Below are 23,285 nucleotides of genomic sequence, written 5' to 3' on the forward strand. Positions count from 1 at the left end.
GGCAGACCACAATAATATTCGAAGAAACACCCTAAATGTAATTAATAGTTGTAAAAAACTACAAAACTGTCTCAAAATCAAGAAATGAATGTATTTTGAATCAATATAGATTATGGTAGTTAGATACGTCACAGTCAAATATAATTTTTAGAAAATCTATTAATCGCCATTGAGGTCAGACAGCTTAATCTCTGTTGGATTCTGGTCACCTTACTTCTCTAAAATTCTACCATGTAATTTAGATTTTCTCGAGATGTACCAAGGGCAATAAAAGATAGGCGACTGCGTAACATCTGCTGTGTTGTGCCTCCTAATGGTCCTGATATGATTTCTGATTCCTGAGGATTAGGAAGAAAAAGAAAAATATTGATCATTGGATAAATCCATTTAATAACACCTGTTTGGGACACGGATGCAACAGGAAACAACATTAAAACGAAAGCTGTATGAATCAGATCCTTAAAGGAAACTTTCAGAAAATTCATTTTAATTTACTTTAATTGAACAACCTACATTATGTAAAAAACTTGATTTAGTTGCAAGTTTTACTGACAATTTACAATATTCTGCAAAAAAGAAAGCATGTTGAAATATTTTACTAATTGTTCCGTTATAAATAAAAGATTCCAAAAATGCACCGAATGTGTTTGGCTGAAGATTTCTATTTCAATCGAAGTTTGGGAATACACTTGTGAACCCATTGTGTGGATATTTGAGAGTACTTCTGAAATCAGTTTTCTTTACTACAACGATGAGGGCTAGATATAAAGTTGGTTGTACTATATAATGTATTTATACTCTGAAAAAATACTGTACTTTTTACAGCAATGTTTGCTGCATTTTTTCAATCACAGCAGCTGTTGACTTATCTAAAAGCTTTTTGTGCTTTCTAAGGTCGACATTTTTTCATCACGTGGGCCGGTTAACCAGTAGAAAACTCGAATTAATTTTCGTGAAACTACGCTAAAACAGCAACACGCGTTCTTATTAAACATTATATCTCAGTCCTAAATATCTTCGTCATGCTTTTTGAATATTTTAAAGGTAGATTACTTAGGGGAGGGTGGCCCAAAGCGGGTAAACCTTTGTATGTCCCTCTTCCATGAAGTGTCAGCGGAAATGCATACTTATGTCGTGTTTACATGAACATCCCCGAGTTTTAATTAGTCCCAACGAAGCAGCAGTGAAGCTGCATGGCGCAACCAGGCTTAAAATAAAAAAATGATACATTTCGAAAAAAATGATGTTTCGTAACTTGTAATAAATCGAAGACCAGCTTACGTTTTTGATTGTCATTAGTACTACGTTATTCTGGCACCATCCATCTACAAACTACAGTAGTCATTTCGTTTGATTATTCTTTAAATTTAAGGTTATAGTTATTGAAATCAAAAACGTGCCTTCGGGCAAAGCGGGTCGGGCAAAGCGGGTATGGGATTTAATCATATATTTATTTATAACTTCTTGGCTCGTGTGCTGACCTAGTTTTCTACTTCAATAGAATAAGTATAACTTTCAAAAGTTATTTTTTAGGATAGCAATTAATTAGTTTATTAATTTAATCAGTTATTTCTTTATGCTTTATAAACAAATGTTCTGACTTTAAATTGGATAAGTACAACTGTTTTATATTTTTGTTTATAATAGCAGGTAGCTAGTCAACTGTTTTAATCATTTATAACTTCATATTTGATTGGCAAATGTAATAAATCAGAATTAGTTAAGCTTCCCGCTTTGGGCGTCCTTGTCGTGCAAAGCGGGTTTTTCAAATGTTTGTAAAGTTTGATAATTAATAAATATTGGGTTTGAAATAACGCAAAAATCACTTTTTATTTTGAAGTTCAAGAACCCTGCTAGGAAATAAAACAGAAATTGTTGCGATAAAAATTCTAAAACTATAATTTTCGATTGTTCTTCGAAAACCTACCCGCTTTGCTCCACTCTTTCCTATCTTATTAATGTTCCTTAGAGAATGAGAAATTTTGTGCTTTTGCATTTACTGAACTTCATATGTTTGCTTTAAATAAACGGATACTTTATCATGCTGCTTAAGTTTTGAAATAATCTTAATGGCCATGTGTTAAAGTAATCATGCTGTTTGACCACTGATTTAGGACTCCTTTCCCTTTGGATTTAAAGTTTTTAAACGAGGACTGAAAATGTCCAGATCACGACCCAGATAGTTCGTAAGGCATTTCTTATGTTATTCAAGTTCCATCTTTAAAAAAAAAGTCTGTTTCATCTATGTGCTTTTTGTCAAGTCTGTCATTTGCTTTGTGTGTTTACAAATATGTTAGGTTTTTTTTTCCTGATTAGCATTTTTTGATATTTTAGTACTTTTGCTTATAAAGGATCCAATTTATTAACTATCTTGCGCGCCAACGTTTGGCTAAACAGACTGAAAACGAATGAATTGCTGGAAGTCATATGGCTTAGATTAGTTTACACAAGAATATGATCTATATCTAACCCAATAAATGGATGAAACTCGAACCTAGGTTCATTAAATAAGAAATAACAACGTCAGAAAAGCACAAATTCGGAGATTACTGTAGACACGTGTTTCGGCTCTTGCACGTGAGCTTTTGTCGGATGTCTTTTCATCCGAATTTGTGCTTTTCTGGTGGTTGGTATTTGTTACTTTACTGTTCTGCACAAAGGTATTTATTTATCCTAGGTCCATGAGCCAAGATTCTTCTGAGTAATGATGTTTGTAAAAAAAAAGATTGTCCAAATATTCATATGAGATAATTTTAGCTCACTTTTAAAGAAAAAATATCTCCTGCCATTTAGTATCTTATCTAATGACAAATAGTATTATTATTTGTTGCATTTTATACATTTATGAAATTTTAGTTTCATGTATTATATTTAACACAAATTTACATTAAAGCAGAAAGTATTTTTTGCATAAATGATCTAAGCTCAAAATAGTAGCTAAAAAATTTCATCAGGTATCTTAGTCTAATTTCTAAAATCATTAAAGCACTTAGTGCAAACGTTGTGCCTTATATAAATGTGTGTTTTATGCATGTACAAGTACTTTTATCGGGAATCGGGAAATCAAAAAATACTTAAAACATCTAGTTCAGAAGATAATTCTGAGTGTTTTTTTTTTTTTTTGCCTTAGTTAAATCCCGTTTCTTAATTTGATCTTCAACATGTGAATATAACTTTTTAGATTTGAAAATAACCTTGAGTTTTTACAAAACAAGTACAACCTGATAACGCAAAAGCAAAAACAAAAATCTTTAAAAAAATGCTATGAAAGATTTGGTGAAAACATGTTGGATAAACTTAACTTGTAACTCTGTTGCAATTATTTATTTATTTTTTCAATTGCAGATGAATATTTATATTATCTATCACATTGAAAGATAGGTTAAAGGTGACCACAGACTTAATAACGCAAGTTAAGGCAATTTTTGAAGTTCAGGAAAGGGCGTAGGGAGATCTCCCCTGGAGATTTACTAAATCTAGTCTTAAAAGAAGTTTAGGATTTCTTTGCTGATGTAAAGAAGTGTTTTTTTTTGTTCTTTTTTTTGAAACTGTAAATTTAGGCCATTTGGTAACGAGTGAGGGGAATTATTTCAACCAAAAATGTTTTGAAGCTGAAGTCTTAAAAAAATATATAAATTAAGAGTGAGGGGATACAGGAGATATTAGCCGCAATTTTTCAAAATTAATTTTTTTCAAAGTATAGTTTTAAAATATCTTTATTGACGTTAGAGGAAGGAAACTCTGGTAGAAGGGAGGGAGGTACCTCCCCCTTCTACCTCCTTCAACAACATGGTTAGAAGCCAAAATCCTTGCTTTGGTAACTTTTTTAGTACCTTTGCCTTTGTAGATCCTTATTTTTTTTAATCATGCTAGTATAAAACAAATGGTTTTGAAGTAAAACTAAAAAAAAAAAAAAAATCAAAACAAGAAAGAAAGAAAAGTAACTTGTAATTACGTATAGTTTTATAATCAATTAGAAAAAAACCAGTAATGCTTAGTTTGTTTTGAAAAAACGCATAAATAGTGTTTATGCATTCTACTTATTCAATCCCAAGTATCTACTTTATATCAAGTAACTTTGATAGCCAGTTAAGAGTAAAAAAATCCATTGAATTTTAAACATTTCCATGTAACACCATCAAAATTTACTTAATGACGAGGTCAATACCAGCCATTAAAAAAATATTAAAAAAAGCATTAAAACACATGAAAATAAAAAGTGAAAGTGAAAAATAAGTATTTAGCTTTTTAGCATTTTAATCTCAGTTAAAATGTAACCATGTTTTTTGTTTTGTGTTTGTTAGCATCAATTAGTACAGAAAACAAGAAATTGTGAAAAAAATCCCTGGAAAATATATAATGTTATTTCTAATTGATTTTGCTTGAAAATGGCTAAAAAAAAGCTTTTGATTCTACTTAATACCATGCTGTCACCTGGTATTCATCAGATAAATACATGTTTAAACATGAAACCAATAGGGAGGAACAAAACTCCCCTATGGTCTAAACTTCCTAATGCCTATCACATTATGCATGCCTAAAGTTTTTTAATGTGTTTTTACTGTCCCATATACACCTACAATAGCACTTTCCGCCTAAAAATTTAAAATTAAAGTTTTAATCTTTCATGCTACAAAGTCAAACTTAAGAAGAAATTCAAATTATTTCATTCCCAGCAATATTAATCAAAAATCATCTGACGATCCTTCTCATATTTTAAAATATTCTAGCACCATTCTTTACAAGTTTTAAAATATGCCAAAACTTCCCGCGAAGATAAATCATCGAGTGAAAATTCAATCAAAAGCAAAAGTTTCTTACACAGCGAAAAGATAAAAGCAGCTCAGGTCACAAATAACAGATGAAGATAAATGGGAAACGTGTAATCAATTTGGTGAACTGAAAAAGTTATGATACGCAGAAAAAATATGAAATATTGATGTCATAAAAATATTGGGACTTTAAAACGTGTTATTATAAGTATTTAATTTTGAGATTCCTTAAATCATTTTTACAATCAAGTACGTGTGATGTTTGCAGATGACAAAGTGTAAATTATTATTATTTTCCCTTGAAACACTTGTTTTAAACACATTTTTTCTTTCAAATAGCTTCCAATACCTTAAATTGCTTAAGTTATTAATCATATAGTACTAGACCGGATAGATTTGGTGTTTTTTCCCTCTTTATTTTTTTAAGTTAAAAATGAACTTTTATTTTTTACTTACGAATATTTTTAGTTTTAAGCTTGTAAATGACGGCTGTATAAGCTTTACCAAAAATAAGTTCACTTGTGATTTTGACAATAATGTTGTTTTTAGACTTTTTTTAAGTCGCTCACATAAATGAGGAAGATATAGGACGATCAGGTTTTCCATGAAACATGTGTAATAATAAATGAGCGCAAATATATGATTTGATTGAGTATGTAGATATCATTTACTTAACAAGTCAAAAAAACGTATTGAGAAGACTCTGTTATTTCTTAAACAACGGATAGTTTATCCAAGTCAGTATGAAAATTTTTTCTCAATGGTATTTTCGTTAAAACGTTTGAGCTTCCCCAAATACTCATATACCTTTAAGTATATAAGTAGGGTAAAATTTACAAATCTATTCAGACGTTTCCGTTGAAAAATACCCAGACAGCACATAATGCGTCGGCTGCTCGAAAAAAAAAAAAAAAAAGAATCATTCTGTCTTTTTTTTTTTTTTTTAAATTTCGCATTACTTAATGATGGTCAAAGGTTCTGTCCACCACGGACCAAAAAATGTCTTTTTGAATAAAAGGTGACATGACGAATATTATTCGGTAGGATTTTGATCCAAATTTTCATGAATATGTTATCTAAACTCGTTATAAAATTTTGAATTACAATTATGTGGATGGATTTAAATCCCAAAAGAACACATTTACTTTTACATTTAAAATCATGTACTATAGCCTTTGAAAAGTAATTGTAATAATAATGGCATTTATTTCAACTAAATTTGTTATTTTGTCACGCAATGTGCGTTGTGTATAACATTAGGAGATAGAGAGTTATTAGGAGTTTGTAAGTGGGTTGTGCTAAAAACACGAGGATCGTGGTTTCGATCACCTATAAGTGTTAAAATATTTGTAAACGTTTTTTTTTTTCCTCAGTAGAATTTTTATCAAAATTTCAAAGCAAGTATAATTTAAACTTGATGCAGGATTTTGTGCCAGTTATGTTGTTGTTTTCATACAACTACAGCCTTAATACATGTACTTCCTACAACTACTGTAGGAAGTTTTTTGTTTCTTTTTTTTTTTAAATCACATCGAGATGGTGTGTGCATCACATGACTTCCTTTTACTCCAATTTAATGTCATTTTCCCATTACTGGCAATTTTAATGTGATTCAATAGTTTACTCTCTAAAAATCACCAACAGTCACCAAATTGAAATCAGATTTGAAAAAAAAAAAAAAAAAAAAACAAAAAAAAAAAAACGCCAAATTTGTCACCTAGTTGGTGACAAAACTTGGCGACCAAAAGACTGGCAATGTATCGCCTATAGTGTCCGCCAAATTATAACACCACTTGAGTTTACATCGAAATTAACAATGATTTCCCCCCCAAAAAGGCGCAAAAAACCACTTTAGAAACACCTGAATGCAACCAAAAGGGAAGGTGCACAACTATACCCCACTAGGAGTCCACGTACCAAATTTCAACTTCCTAGGACATACCGTTCTTTGAGTTATGCGACATACTTCCGAACATCCGTACATACGCACATACGCACCCACATACATACGCTCATACAGGCGTCACGAGAAAACTCGTTGTATCTCTCTGGAATCGTCAAAATGGATATTTTGCGTGTCTATACGTTCTTCGGCACTTATCCACATGTGGTCGAGTCGAAAAAAAAACTCAACATTCATTCGGGGGTGAGTAAAATAGAAATTAAGGTCGATTTTTGAGTGTTTTTTTTTTTGCGAATACAATACTTCCCTTTTTGTAAAAGGAAGTAAAAATCACCTTAAATGACGGACTGTTGAATTATCGCTGTCGAGCATGTAAGCTTCTTACGGTTTATTTAATTAGTATGTATATCAAAATCTGTTGAACACCCAATACACTGCAGTAATTCATAATAGTTTCACCATGGTAAATGTCTGCAGAATTGGCAAACAAAAAAAAAAAAAAAATCTTTTATTTTAATTCATTAAAAAATATAGTTAAGGCTGATAATTAAAAATCAACGCTTAAGTTTGTAGTACATAGTTTTCATTTCTACTTGAGATTTTCTACTAAAAAATTATTCAAGAAAGACAGAACAAAGTTCCTTTATTCTCAGTAGCTTTTAATAACGCAACAGAATCTTCCTGCACCATGCTAACACATTACCTTATTGTTATAAGTACACAAAATCATTAGTATATGATTGATCATGAATTTTATACACGAGTTTTGATTTTATTACAATGTATATCGACAGGTAAAGTATTACTCACATGACAATTTTTGAAATTGTTCCAAGTCACAAATTTTATTGTAAGAAAAATATTAAAACTTTAAGAGAAGACTTGCAAACACAACTTTACAGTACTTCTATCACCTATTAGTGAGGCTTTGTTTAAAAATAAAAGAACACACCTAGCGGAGAACATCCATATTATTTATGAAAGGAGAAAAACTATATCCTGGGAAATGAGCAAAAGCTGGAAAAATAATGAAGAAAATCATTGCTTTTACTTGATGGGCGCCATTGATAAAAAGGAAATAGTTGCGAAAATGAGAAAATGAGACAAAAAGGTAAAGAATAATAACTCACCAGTTCCCGGAACGAAGAATAACATTTATTACGAAGAGTAAAAATGAATATCCGGGAGGACCAGAATGGTGTTGAGTCAATCTGTGAGAACTTTTCTAGGAAATAGCTGTGGAGAAAGAAAGTTCGCTCTAAGTATAATCACTCTTTGCATTCAGAAATTATGAACCGACCAGAGAGTGGTTAAGAGAGAACTTCCCTTTTTACGTTACTTTTGCTCTGGAATTAATTGCTCTTAGAAAGTTTAAGCTGGGAATATTGAAAAATGGTTAATTTAATTAAAAATTTGCGTTTACTTTGTAAGTGAAAAGTTTTTTGATTTTATTTCAAGGGAAATATTTGAATGAGTGGGAAATATAAATTATCGTAAAAGTTAGCTGAAAGTTAAAGCGCAAATCAAGTTGCAGCAATGTAGGTGTGCTTTTATTAATACAAGCAAAATAGTGGAGGGAAAAATTTTGTGATGGTTTTGACATTAGCCAGAATCCCCTTTTAGTTGAAACTTATTTTGTTTTCTCACTAAAAAGGAAGTAAATGCTCTCTAAATATCACCTCCCTCCTCCTCCCAAGAAAAAGGTAAAATATGTCAAGTTTGATTCTTTCTTAATATTAAAGCAATATTTTCTATTTTGATATAAATAATCTTTGATTTTTAAATGCTTTATTATTTACTAGTGGTACCCGCAAGGCTTTGCCCGTAATAGAAAATTAAAAGGTCTTTTGGTTCGCCTGTATATTTACAAATAATGTATGGTGAATTTTCTCGCTAATTGGCTTGTGCCCATGCTACGGTTCCACATTATGATAATTTCGTAATTTACTTGTCCATCTCATGATAATTTTGTTTTTAAAATTGGAATATAAAAAAAAAAAACACACACACATCGAATTTTCGAAAAATTGCTTCGAGTTGCACACCCCCATGCTAAACTAACTTTGAGCCAAAATTCATGAAAATCAACCGAACGGTCTAGACGCTATGCGCGTCACAGAGATCCTGACAGACAGAGAGACTTTCAGCTTTATTATTAGTAAAGATAAGAGAAAAAGCAAACTCAAAAAAATGAACATTTTGAGAATATATAGATCAAAATTAGTGTTAAAAGCTCCTCCTGCTGACTAGTAGATAAATCTACCAACGAATGAAGATTATACATTTCTATAGAGCTCGTATAAATTCGTCTCTTCACGGGAAAGTACTTTCAATTTGTAAAATCAGTTAATATGAAGTAATAAAAATATTTAACCAATTTTAGAGTACGACATTATCTATATGCAGGGTTTTTCTGAACTCTTGAGAAAACTTTAAGATGTGATAGCACGCAGCAAGACAAAGAATATGAATTAAAAAATAAGGGTTTCGAATGTCTTCCAAAGGAGATAAGCACCATTAAAGTTTATGGTCAAAAGTTTCAAAAAATCATTAAAAAAGCGGAAAAATTGGTTGATTTTTTTGCGGTTTTCACAAAAATACACTACTCAATCATGGCATTCTAAAAACAAGCATAACTCTAAATCGTTAATTTTTGAGATATGACGTTCTTGAAAGGAATGAGAGAATTGTGTATTATCGTCTACCGAAATATTTTTTTATCTCTTACCAGAACACACTATATTAAATTTTATCTACTTTTCAATTTAATAGTAAATATTATTTTTATTGGGATGTTAAAAGATTACTCCATCTATTTCATAAGAAGGACCTCCTTTCGGAAAACAAAGTTTAAAGTATATTGTTAAACCTTGTTTTTTTATATTGTAATTTATAGAAAAATTATTATTAATTTTCTTTTTAAGTTTTCTCAAAAACAAGTATCAAATGACTAAAAATAACTTAACTGAGCATGCAATTTTCAGATATGGTATGGGAAAAAATGTTACCTTAGACAACCATGCATCTAAAAATTATTTCTTTTTTTAAAAAAACTGTATACCTTAAATCTTGCAACACGTCTGCAACAGCTGGTATACACGTAACAGCAGCATTTGCCGCTCCTTCATCGTTGGACGTAATGGGTCATAACTAACCAACTTAACAGGTGATTTAACTTACACTTCTCTATTTCCATCGAAATCAAATGTTACTTCTTTGGAATAACTATATGGATTCTAAAAATGGTTAAATTGCATCGGATAAACAAAGTCTACTTTACACGCACCTTCTGCAAAGAAACAAAATATATGATTCTGCATTTTTCTATTTAATGTTTCTTTTAAGACAGCGTTTTTTCACAAATAATCTATCATCGCCGTTGGCTAAAAATTCTTAACTAGTATAAGTATGTAGATATGTTTAAAGCAGATAACAAATTACATATAACAGAAGTTACATACATTTTTGTAAAGGATCACACTAATCGGTCTTTAAATTTTCTGTAACTTGCAACTGTGTGCAGATTCCACTCGTTAGTGAATGAAAGCTGCGATTTTTTTTGCTAGAAAGTTGTTTTTATGTGTGTGTGTGCTTGAATATTGTTGTCTTTATTTTAGTTTTTTTTTCTTATTTTTCCTTTCCTACATTCATTTCTATATATTTTTTCCCCTCCCTAGATTATTTTTCTGTTTCTGGGTCATTCCATGTCAAGTGATCCAAAATTTGGGAAATTTTTTCCCTCACCCTTTTGTATTTCTTTGAAATTTGGCTCATCGATTGTACCCTTCGAGGTAATCAAAAGTCCAAATTTTTAGATTTTTATCTCTTTATTTTTTTATTTATGACACTTTGATTTTTCGAAAAACCCTCTTTTTTTCATGGATGTTTGAACATAAAATGGACGATAACTCAGCACCAAATATAGATAGAAAGATTTGGTAAAAAGCATTTTAAAGTACATTAGTTGCTGTTTAATTGGATATGCAACATGACAAATTTCAGAAAATTTTTAATTTTTAAAAAATAAAATTTAAATTTTAAATTTAAATTTCTTAGAAAAGGTATAACGAATTTGTTTAAAAAAATTCTCAAAAATTTGTGTGTATTTTATCTTCATTTTTGCAAAGTTTCAAGTTGGGATCTCAATGGGATCATACTTTTATGAATTTTTAAATAAAATTTGACTTATGAAATAATGACATTTTTCAGATTCTAACTAGTTAAATATGGGGTTTTCTTACTGGGGATGGTCTAGTAAGTAGTAATTGATCATGATTATGCTTGAAATGAGCTGACATGAATTTATCCCAACTTGAAACTTTGCACAAATAAAGATAAAATACACACAAATTTTTGAGAATTTAAAAAAAAAAAAATTCATTATACCTTTTCTGAGAAATTTAAATTTAAAATTTAAATTTCATTTTTTTAAAATTAAAATTTTTCTGAAATTAGTCATGTTGCATATCCAATTAAACAGCAAGTAATGTACTTTAAAATGCTTTTTACCAAATCTTTCTATCTATATTTGGTGCTGAGTTATCGTCCATTTTATGTTCAAACATCCATGAAAAAAAGAGGGTTTTTCGAAAAATCAAAGTGTCATAAATAAAAAAATAATAGAGATAAAAATCTAAAAATTTGGACTTTTGATTACCTCAAAGGGTACAATTGATGAGCCAAATTTCAAAGAAATACAAAAAGGTGAGGGAAAAAACTTTGGATCACTTGACATGGAATGACCCTTCTTCGATAGATTCCTATTTTCATCTTGATCGCGCAAAATGTGATTTAAATTTATCAGAAATGAATTCAAGTTATTCTAATTTGGAAAAGAAATAAATGCACAGTTAAATTCATAATTTAGATACAAAATAATTCGAATGGTGAATTTCCTTTTTATTGATTTTGGTTTATTTTGCCATCGTAAATTCAGATCATTTTATTCCAGCAAAAATAAAAGTAGAAACATATTTTTTCCGTGTTGTTTGCCTCCTAAAACATTCCTTAAAGAAACACTTCCAAAAATCAACGAAATGGTTCTGTCCGAAAAAGCTGTAACATTATTTGCAATAAAACGAGCTACTCAATTCACAGAGCTACGTGGAATTGCGGTCACGTTTTAACCACAATATTGAAATGAATAGCAATGTCTCGTATCGACCTGCACTACATCCAGCTTGGAAATGAGCGTGGCTGAAATCGGAAAAAGATCACGTCTGGTTTGCTTCGTACACTGGGACCGTATAGAATGCTCTTGATAGCAGGAATGATTAATTTCCGAGTATTTTTGACAGCATATTTAAGATTATTTAATATTTCATAAAGTATAGTTTATCAATCATTGATAATTAATTAATTATATTTGAAGAAATATAATACGTCCTTTGACGTTATTGCTTTTTCCGTAGATTTTGAAGTAAATCAATTAATTTATCTCGTCTTGACAAAGCAATTAGCAGTATTTATTACTTTTGGAAAAACTCTCGGTGTGACACTGTCGTTCTGCATAACTTTTGCGATGAAAAACTTAAATTATCATCTAAAACAAAACGATGTAATTAAATCTATAAAAATAACTAGAGCTAAAAATTAAAGTTAAAAAAAAACTAACATTGAACTATTCGAAACATCCATTTTTACATAGTTAAAAAAATTAAACTTTCAGATTTCAAATTATAGATAAGGCCGTTAGAAACAAAGGGTTGTAAGTACCGAAATTAAAAATTTGGAGATAATCGATATAAATGGTAGGATAACCTATTCTCTGTTGCAGGGCAAGATATGGTTCTAGTAGCTCTAAACAGTGATAATATGCAGCATGATTTGGAAAAAAATCAATGGAAGCCTACCTAGTATCTGAACTTAAAACGCGTTTTACCAGAAGCTTTAATAATTCCTCTTACATCGCTTTGTTTTTCACTGCCTCATAGATATAGAATCCAAAACTAGACATTTTGCTTGATCAATTTCAAATGCCATGAAAGATTTCATATCGAACTTAATTATTGTCTATATGATTAAATTCTTCTTAAAAATTTCCAAAAAGAAGAGTTTACATTAGCTAACACATCAGCTGGACGTTATTAATGTGTAGTACAAAAAAAATTAGACAATGTTGATCATCAATTTGTTTTTATAATTGTACAATGTACTTCAGTTATAAAACATTCATTTTCTTGGAACTAGAAAGAAAAAAAATAACCGCAATTTATGTTTTTCTCAATAAAAACAATTTTTTAAGGTATCTCTCTTTTCATCACCTAGGATTTGTCGCACATTTTAAATATACATGTAACTAAGTTTCGGCAATCAGAAAGACAAATACAAAATAATCAATCTATAAAATGTGAGCATAAAGCGTATAAAAATAAAAAACTCTCCCACGTGCACACTCGCACATTTTCATCGATCACGAGACAAAATTCTTAATCGCCAGAACAAGGTAAAAATAAATAAAAATCTTATTCTTATGGCAGTTTCAAAAATGCAACTTCAGATGAATAGGCGTAACAGAGTCCGAAACGCCTAACGATTCAGCTTCGGAAACTAAAATATTTAAACCAATAATTTATACTATAATCTAAAAAAACACTGAGGTAAAATAAGAGAGAAAAAAAAAAAAAAAACATTGAAACTGAAGTACATCAAGATAATTTAACTAAACACAAATTGAGTTTCATACAGCAAAGTTAGGGAACTAAAACACATTATTAAAAGTTAAAATAGTTTTGAAAAGGGTCATTTCTAAAGAATAATTTATGCATAAACATCAAGTGACACGTGATCCTTCTATTTAGCACTTGTTGCAACCATGTGCTTTGTTTAAAATATTTCCTTAATATACTGTCCAAGTACATTAGATGCGTAACGCAACGAAACAAAGAGCTCAAACTTATAAATGGGGATACTTTACACACTTCCAGGAAGAAGACTTAAAAAATATCTTTAACTGCCGGACTCAACCATATTTAAGAAAGATTAGAGCGCAATCAATAGTTCCAGCTATCGTTAAATTACTCTGCTGGATCTACCCTAATGGTTATTGGTGTTTGTTTAAAATAGTTTTAATGACCCACGGAACGAGAAGGTGCATGGCCGTAATCACTTGCCTTTAGATAAATTCTTTCCGTTACAGGAAAGTTCAAGAAAGCGAACATCCCATTAAATATTCAAAGAGCAAAGAAAAAAGTCTAGTAATTTCTTTGGGAAATTTTATGTACACTATACAGCATATACTATCTCGTTGTATTTTACATACATGGAAAGCGCTTGAATAAAACTAGATTACCTTTACAATAAATAACTTGCCTGCCGAGAGTAATTATCTTTAAAGTAACGGGAAAGTTGGCGAAAAGATAAACTAATATAAACAACAAGTTAGCCTTCAATGACGTTAAAACGCATTTTGTTATTATAAGTTACATTATTACGTGGCAAAATGTAAAACTGGATAACTTTTTCTCCATTAAAGTGTTTCCAAAGATTGCTGAGAAGTTACAACGTGGGTTGTTTTAAAACATCCTCTAATTAATCTCTAACTTCCTTGGAAGATTTTATGTACACTTCTACTATGTAGTGTATGCTATTTCGTTGTATTTTATATACAAAGAAAAAAACGTAAATAAAACTAGATTACCTTTACTATAAATAACTTTCCTGTCGAGAGAAATTAGCTTTATACCAGTGTATGTTTGATAAGGTCGTAAGCAAGTTGTCATAAGATAAACTATTACAAAAAAATTAGTTAGTATTCTTCGACGTTTAAATGCATTTTCTTATAATAAGTAAAAGTATTACACAGCAAATCTTAAAGCTGGAACACTTTTTTTCCGCAGTTTCCAAACAATGACTGGAAGTTACAGTGTGGATGGTTTTCAAACTTCCTTTAACGTTTTCTTTTTTTTTCTGTATCTATTTTTTTCACTGAAAAAAAATATATGCGGCATATGTTGAAAACAAATATCCCTTGTCGCTCTATGTACTTAATTGTGTATAAATTCTCACCATATTTAAGATTGGTGTATATTCTAACCATGACTATAGTTCACTAATAGAAAATGTGAAATTTATCCTGCAAGTAATGTAGCGGTAAAGTACAAAACTGTTTTTTTTTAATTCAAAATAATATTATTAAAAAAATTCTACTGTTTAGAATGAAGGAAATGATGATTTTTATTAAACCATAAATAATACACGTTTAGCATTCTTCAGATTAAAAAAAAATGATTCTTGAATTTGAAAAATGTTTCGGAGGGCCTGTTTTGCAGCACCACTTGTTTTGAGGTTGAAAGAAGCAATTTTTTAAAAGTAGAAATGGGGGTGATTTTCCAACACTAGGGGGGGGGGACAGCATCCAAAGAAAGAAGATGTACAAGACTAACTACACTTTGCAATATAAATAAACATTATGGGTACTTGAACAATCTTCAAACTTCAACTCATTAAATTTTCTACATTTTTGAGTGTCGAACGACTCTTTTAATATAGTCCTTGCTGAAATATAAATATTAGGATGGTTCAAAAATGCATGTAAAAAAAAGTTTCTCCTATATAACGAGATACCCCTCAATATTTTTAGACTTGTGAATAGTAATATACTGGAAGAATTTCAGCTTCCTATTTCCACTGAAAGAGGGTGTTCAACACCCTCCCCCAAACTTCATAAGTGTGGGGAGGGGGGTTAAAAAACACATTGAACTGGAAAAAATGCTGCGTATTATATTACAAACTAGTAATATGCACATGCATTGCAATAAAATAATTATTTACAAAAAAAAAAAAAAAAAACTGCCGGGGAAATTAAATGTTTCTAAATTTGTGACATATTCTATGCTACGGTTAATGTTAAATTAAGGAGTCATTGAGCACCCTCTTGAAATTTAAGTAGGAAGCGAAAACTTTTACAGCATAATACTATTATATGTCTTTCAAAAATGGGGGGTATCGTGGACTCTAGCTGAAGAAAAAGTTTTTTTGAACCACCCTAATAAGTACATCTATTTTTTCAAAACTTTTTCCAAACATAATAACACTAGTGTAATAAACACTAGAAAAAATACCGTATAATGTTTTATAATATGTAAAGTATGGACATTAAGAAGGTTTCAATGTAACCAATACATTAAAATCCATAAGTTAGCTTTGTGTGCGTACATTTTGCAATACGAAAATGCTGAATTATGCTTGCTATTGTGAGAAAGCTCATAGAACATTAACAAAAATCGTACATGGTCTAAGTGAAGAAACAACTTTATTTAAGCGTGAAACGCCGAAATATCTGCAAATATCAGCGGCATAGAAATTAAAGAATTGAAATTTATCATCTTGTGATACAAAACGAACTGAGTTGCAAGGCCTTATTTTTTGCAGAAAGTAAAAGTTATTTTATTTCATTAAGAAAAGTGTTTGAGTGATTATTGTTTTTTTATATTTTTTATTTATTTATTTATTTATTTCAAAGTCAATAAAGTAAAACCTGTGAAGTTAACCACACTTTTACGTTGACCATCTGTCTAAGATGACTGCTTTTCTCAGGCACGGAATTAGCCCTTACTATATAAATCAACCTTTGAAAGTTGACCACCTGTTTAAGTTGACCACTAAAGTAGTGCACCGCAAGTGGTCAACTTACACAGGTTTTACAGTATTCTAAAATTTTATATAAAAAGTGATTGACAAAATTGTTTAAAAATTTTATTCAACAAAAATTCAATGTTTAAAAAATCCACAACAAAAAAAAATGAAGTGAAAAGGACACGATTCCTATTCTGCCGCAATCAGGAGCCCAGAACAGGTAAACGATGGTATCAGCGGAAATGAGTTTTTCAGATATTTGAAGAAACGCATCTTGGAATCAATACCAAAAAAACGCAATGTCAGAATTAGACGTTTTATCCGCGCTTTTTTTCAGCGGAAACCAATCTTGTATTATAAAACTCACGTACAATAGATGACAAAAATGAAAAATAAAATAAAATAAAATAAAATAAAATAAATGTAAAAAATAAAAATAATAAAAATAAATAATTTAAAAAATGCAGTTAATGTCGTTTATCTGCCCACATCGTATTCATTACAGCATAGATAAAGGCAACACGTTACAAGAAACGCGATTCAAATATATTTCACGAAACGAATATGCAATATTTATCATTTACTGTGTTTCAAAGTAAATCGCATCATACGAAAAGCGTCAACACATTTCAAAATGCCTAAACTGCTTTGCGTGATACCAGCGAGCAATCATTCTACTTCCCACATCTGAGCTGTCCCATATCGTCGCGTAACACAGAAAAATGGGGCACGCAGCTCGGAAACGTTACCTTTTATTCATGAGGACAGCAAGCATGGAATATAAATGTTGGCACAAGTACGGGGAGATCATCTGCAGTTAGGTTTTTCTGCAAAGGAGAGAAATATGTTGTGCCATACATAGTAACCCCAGGAAAAGGTATCTTGGATTGATGTAATACAGTGAAATCCCGTTACAACGGATACCAATACAACAAAATATCCGTTTAAACGAAATAAATGTTCAGTTCCGATGTAATTTCCATAGATTGCTTTAATTCCAATACAACGAAATTTCCGTTACAAATGCCAATATATATATTTGAGCAAAGATATTAAACAACGATAAAAAAAAAAATCATTAAATACAAATGTCCAGACTGTCAAATATTTCAAAATCAGTTATTGGCTTCTTTTTTTTTCTCTCTTAAGCTTTAGTTCGTTGATTTTTTATTTAATTCAGAACGTAATATTTCTATGAAAAGAAAATCATATGCGATGTAAATTAATAGCCAAGTTAGTTAAATAGTGGTTGAAAGGACCAGCAATCTATACACATGCGCCTAGCCCTAAAAATATACATATATGTGTATGTGTAAAGGCAAAGTAAAAGTCATATAGATTTTAGGCTGACCTGTAACGTGATGCCCCACTTATTCATTAAAAGTCAATTAAACCGACGCTTGACTAGAATCCATTGATGCTCTTACCCAGCTCTTTTTGCGATACTAACGAATTTTTTACCATTTATATTTTAAAAATGTGTTATTTTAATGATAATGATTAAAATTAAATATTCTAATAGCAGTAAAAACATGCACAGATGTAAAATAAAAATGTGCTGATAATTTAAAAATATTATCTAAAAAAAGTATAAAAAACCAAAGAACAATTTTCAAAAATTGATACTCATATTGTAATATTTTGTAATAAGTCGATTCTTTTTATTATTATTAAACGATAGATTTTTTTGTAATTAACTTTTGAAATATTAATTGAGACCTTTTTATATTTGGTGCAGTATTTGTTTAGTTAATGTTGTTGTCTTATTTGTATTTTAAATATTTTATACAATTAGACAAGTACTTGCAGGGCAAAGAAGATGCGGCGAAGGGAAATCGTTAATTTCGTTAAATAATTTAATCATTTATAATATATATTACGTATTCTTTAAAATACTTTATTAACACTAGAAAGACGGAGGGACCTGTGTGGCCCCTCGCATAGTTTGTTGTTTAATAACTCGGATAATGTCTAACGGAACGTAATGTAACTTCAGGACTTTTCATTATATGACACTATTTGAATGCTTGTTTAATCATTTTATCATACGCCTCATAGTACTGTAAATATTGATCCTTATACCTAGAAAGACGGGAGGGACAACAGTGGCCCCTAAGCTTTTTTAAATTAAATTTTTTTTTTCCTTTCTCCTAATTGTTCTAGCATAAAAAAGGCCATTCTCTCTAGTTTAACCTGTAACTTCCGCTTTATACAGTCAGTTGGATATCCAAATGCTATAAACAGTACTGACTGCTTACCAGCCTAATGGTAGCCATTGCTCTTGAAAAAAAAAACTGATCCAAGCTTTTGGCCAGTATAGAGAGCAACACTACTAATAATTGCATACTAAGTTTTTATTTAGTCATGAAAGAAGGTGCATTGGGCATGTGGACACACTCAGGAAGAATTTTTAAAATAATTCACTCCAAAAATGGTTAGGGGCCACACTGGCCCCTTCAGTCTTTCTAGGTATACTTCAAATGTCAGTCGTTCTAGTGTTAACATACCTTAATTTAGTAATTAAATTATATTCTTACTCATTCACTCCTTTACTCACTCATTTATTTCTTCACATAAATTATTTTTAATTTATAAAATTATTTATTTATTTTATTTTATTATGTTTAATTTATTTATTCAACATTTTATTTGCTGATCCATTTTATCAACAATACTTTAAAAATCAAGTAGAAAATATTTCATTACAAAAATATTTAATATTTCTCTTTGCCCCATGAAAAAAAAGTGAGCATTCAGCATTGTTTTTTATAGGAAAAATTAACTGCCAAAAAAAAAGCTTCAATGCAAATTTTATTATAAAACACAATGATTTTTCTTTTTGTACTGTGCTTTTCAAAACAAATTTAATATTTTTTTTTAATTTGAAAAAAAAAAAAAAAAAACAATAACCTCAGTCATCCGCACTATTTTACTTTGCTCCACATTCCACTACTTCAATTTTCCAACATTAAAAAACTTAAACGATCTAGTAATTCCACAATGTACTTGTTTTTGGTTCATTTAAAATTGTTGTTTGGTTATTTTTTCAGAACTTTGCAAACTGTGAGCTAATGCTAAAAACTTTCAGCCTGCTTCTTTAAAAGCGTTTATATCCGGATTTAACTAGTACATAAAAATGGCGATGAAATTGAAATAAATATTTTTAATTATGTAACGTTTACGTGATAGATATTTGTTTCATATAAAAATACAAGAAAAAAAGGTTAAATTATTTGTTGAGGCTTATGACTTACATTTTTACCAACAATATCCCATTTTTCATACTTTAACAGAATGAAGCATTACAATTTCAGTGCTGTTCAGTTGCCATATCCACTTGAATTAGGTACACTGAACGCTAGGTTGCGTGCAAGTAGCTTTCCTGTTTTCATAATTTTGCAATATCATGCATTATTGGTAGAGACATCATTTCAAATTCAAAAACAAATAGTATTTATTGTTTTCTTTCACAAACTGCTTTAAAACGAGTTATAGGAATTCATCCGCTTAAACTAATTTTTTTCCCTAAGCAATTTACTGTGTGTTTGCTTTCATATTTGGTTTTCAGACAAGCGGAAAAATTCGGAGTTTTTTGGAATTTTTTTATTTATATATATTTTTTTATTGATCAAGACGTTTAATTGTTTACCATATCTTTTGATACCCTTGATATTATCTCAAGTATTATGTCTCTGCATCCCATTTTAATCATTTTTTTTTCTTTTTTACAGCATATGGTGCAAACACAGTTACCGATGTCCTACCCTCCCCAATACGGAGGCAGTCAACAGCAACATCAGCAAAATGGCGGTGAACAGGCAACACAACAACAACTAAGGACGGACGGCGTCAGTAAAGACACATCATTTAGCGTTCCAATAATCACAAGCAATGGCGTCGAACAACAAACGGTAAATAGTTCTCTATTCATTTGGATGAAGGCCAAAGGTTTTGACTTGCTTGTACACTCAAACCTTTTTTTTGCCGGTAAATATGGTCCGCATAAAAAATCGCATTAAAAAAATCACTCAAAATTACACAACTAAGCACTCGTTTAAAAGATAGGTTAGTCAATTGAGTCCTAATTTTTTTTAAATTTTCACAGATCGCCCAAAAACAAAAAACAAAAAATCGCACAGAAAAAATAGCACAAAAACAAGGTTGGGTGAATAAATAGAGGCTTTCAGAAAACTTACGATTTTCAAATTTTGTCAGATTTACCCTTTTTAAGAGATGCTGAACTATTTTGAGCTTTTTTCGAAACGTTTCTATCTATGTGTATGTGAAAAGTTTTGTGGACATTGTCTGAAAAATAAAGAACGAAGTAAAAGTAAACTATGTGCACAAATCAACCGCCATGGGAAGTAATGCTGATTAGTTTCTAAGAATAATCTTTTAATTTGCCGGCATAACCAAACTGTGTCTTCCCAAGACTAACTTTCAGCGGTTGATTAGCATTATAAGAATGGAGTATCTAACTTTACATTTTTTTTCATTTTATTTCATCTGTTTATTTACTTTTTTGTTTCATTTTAATTGCTTTGAGGTAGTGTATAACTGTGTATGGCGTAGAGCTTTTTTCTGTTTGTGACAACTTCTTGGAACTAAAATCTGGCATTTTCGAAACAGTAAAAGGTTCAATCCCTATACTGCCGTGGTAAGCGCAACAGTCGTATCTACAGCTGAGTTTAAAATGAAAAATTTTCGTTTCAAGTTTTGTGCCTCTATGAGTTTGATTCAGATGCAGCTTTTTCAGAATTTTTTAACAATATTTCCCTTTGACAAATAACCATAAAACTTTGTATTTAGGTGAAAAAAGTGACAAAGAGCTACGTGATGCCCGTTATCAATTTTGATTTTAAAGAAAAGTGTAGATACGACTTTTGTGCTCAGCACGGCAGTATACGCAATACCAATTTATTGAATGTTTCATATTGCGAAATAAATTTCAAGCTCTGATTTAGACGGAATAAGATTTAAACAGAATAACTTTTTCCTGGAGTTATTAGTATGGCATTTGTAATATTTCGCTTTTACTCTTTTCCGTCATTCGTGAAAAAATATTCATGAGTTTAAATTATTTATTTCAGCAAACCGATTTGGAACCAGAAGGTTTGGTGTCAGGAAACGGTCAGGTCTCGACGCAGACAGCGGTCTCGGATGGCTCGAAGATTAGCCAGCCGAAGCGACTACACGTCAGTAATATTCCATTTCGATTTAGAGATCCCGACCTTAGGCAACTCTTTGGGGTAAGTTAGAATTTGGAAATATTTTTTTAAAAGCTTGAACGTACATAACTTATCTAAACGTTATTGCGTTTTGTATGATTGCGTTTTCTACGATCTACCAACTTCAGGCTAAAAATAATATTTAAAAATGTAAGAGGATTTTATGTTTATTTTCAAGAGTAAGCTTGGGTGAAGTGAAAAACGTAATATTTTCTGCGACAAGTATTGCCAGAAAAATATTTTACTACACGCAATATGGATCTGAGTTATTTAGATCTGTGCGTACTTATGTCACTTTTTTTTTGAATAGCTCTGTTACAATATCAAATTTACGTTGTTAAGATAATTAATTTATGTTGCGTGGAGCTATTTATCTTCAAAATGTACTACATTCTACAGTTAATTGTCTTTATATGCAGTTTTTGTAAAAAAAAAAGAGAAAGAAAGAATAAATGTTTTGAAGTAATTATTTGCATTAACGGTAGAACATATGGATCGTTTCCCTAATTACTTTCTTCGCATTAATGAAAGAGAATAAAACTTTAAAATTCCGTGAAAAAGCGAAAGAAAAACAACGAAACCATCAATTTTGAAATTTTATCAGATTTGGCTTTCGCGTAATTTATTTACGAGCTGGGAAACAAGCTTAAAAAACTAAATGTTACTCCAGATATGAAGCGTATAGCTGTAAAAGAAGATATCTCCAAAAAAGGGAGGAAATTCGCTTATATGTCGCTGCAAAAAGATATGAAAAACAATAACTTTTTCTACTTTTGTTAAACCATTTAGGGGACCCTTTTAAAACTTAATGGCTGTAATATATTACTATCTTACCTATGTATTGCCATTAAAAAACAGTGAAACGAAACGAATTTTTAAAAAAATCAATTTAAGGATACCTATTTTAGCAGCTACACGCTTCATATATACTTCTTTTATTCTCATGATTTTAGTAAAGAAAGTAAAGTAAATAAACTTATGAGATACATGATGCATTGACACATTCATGGAAGTATGTTTTAAAGGATTACTTGAGAACTCTTTCCGATTCAATAACATTCTACCGAGGAAACAAATTATAAACCATTGTTTTTATAAATGAAATTTTTTGCACATAACGATGTTTTTGGACGTGAAATGCATTGAAATATTCATGCACCTAAACAATGTCTATTTAAGAATAATTTCAATAAACAAAATCCTACTTTTAGTTGTACTAATTTTTTCTGTTGCTCCAAAATCTTATTTTACTTTTATGACAATATAAACATTACTAAAACAAATTTGGATGTAAGTAATTTTATAAACATGAAGTTGAATAATGGTCCCTAAAATCTGCCCTCCCCTTCTAAGTTCAGCTATGCATGCTAAATTGATGCAATATTTTTTTTTTTAATTGCATTTAATACTGGATTTAGTATAAAATTCAGTGAAAGTAAATAAAACTACCAACACTTTGCTTCTATGAAAATCAATAATGACCAAGTTGGTAAAAGTCCACATATGTAAATTTTAGACTTTTTTTGGGGAGCGTTTTTTCATCCCCCCTCCCCACCTATCCCCAAAAACGAAAAGTCAATTTTTGTAAGATAAATTACAGAAAACACATACCGAAAAACGAAAATCATTTGGAGTTGTCCGGAAGCTTAAATTTACGTTCGAATCAACTTTTCGGAGAAACTCTTAAGTTAAATCAACTAACTGAGTGATATTATTAGATCTTTTAAATCTTCTTAAGCAATAAAAGCGAGGAATTCAACTTATATTTACTTCCTCGACTTATCTTCTGGTCTTGTATTTAACCAG

General features: G+C 30.4%; 1 protein-coding gene across 1 annotated transcript in view; it reads left to right on the forward strand.

The window, feature by feature from the left end:
• Window positions 1-23,285, forward strand: part of LOC129218331 (RNA binding protein fox-1 homolog 2-like) — an 80,519-nt gene that overhangs the window by 12,381 nt on the left and 44,853 nt on the right. The window contains exons 2-3 of the mRNA XM_054852570.1: window positions 19,983-20,162; window positions 21,342-21,500. Of these exons, the coding sequence (XP_054708545.1) occupies window positions 19,983-20,162; window positions 21,342-21,500 (339 nt within the window). The remainder of the gene's footprint in view (window positions 1-19,982; window positions 20,163-21,341; window positions 21,501-23,285) is intronic.

This window comes from Uloborus diversus, chromosome 1, assembly GCF_026930045.1.
Source record: "Uloborus diversus isolate 005 chromosome 1, Udiv.v.3.1, whole genome shotgun sequence".
Lineage (NCBI taxonomy): Eukaryota > Metazoa > Arthropoda > Arachnida > Araneae > Uloboridae > Uloborus > Uloborus diversus.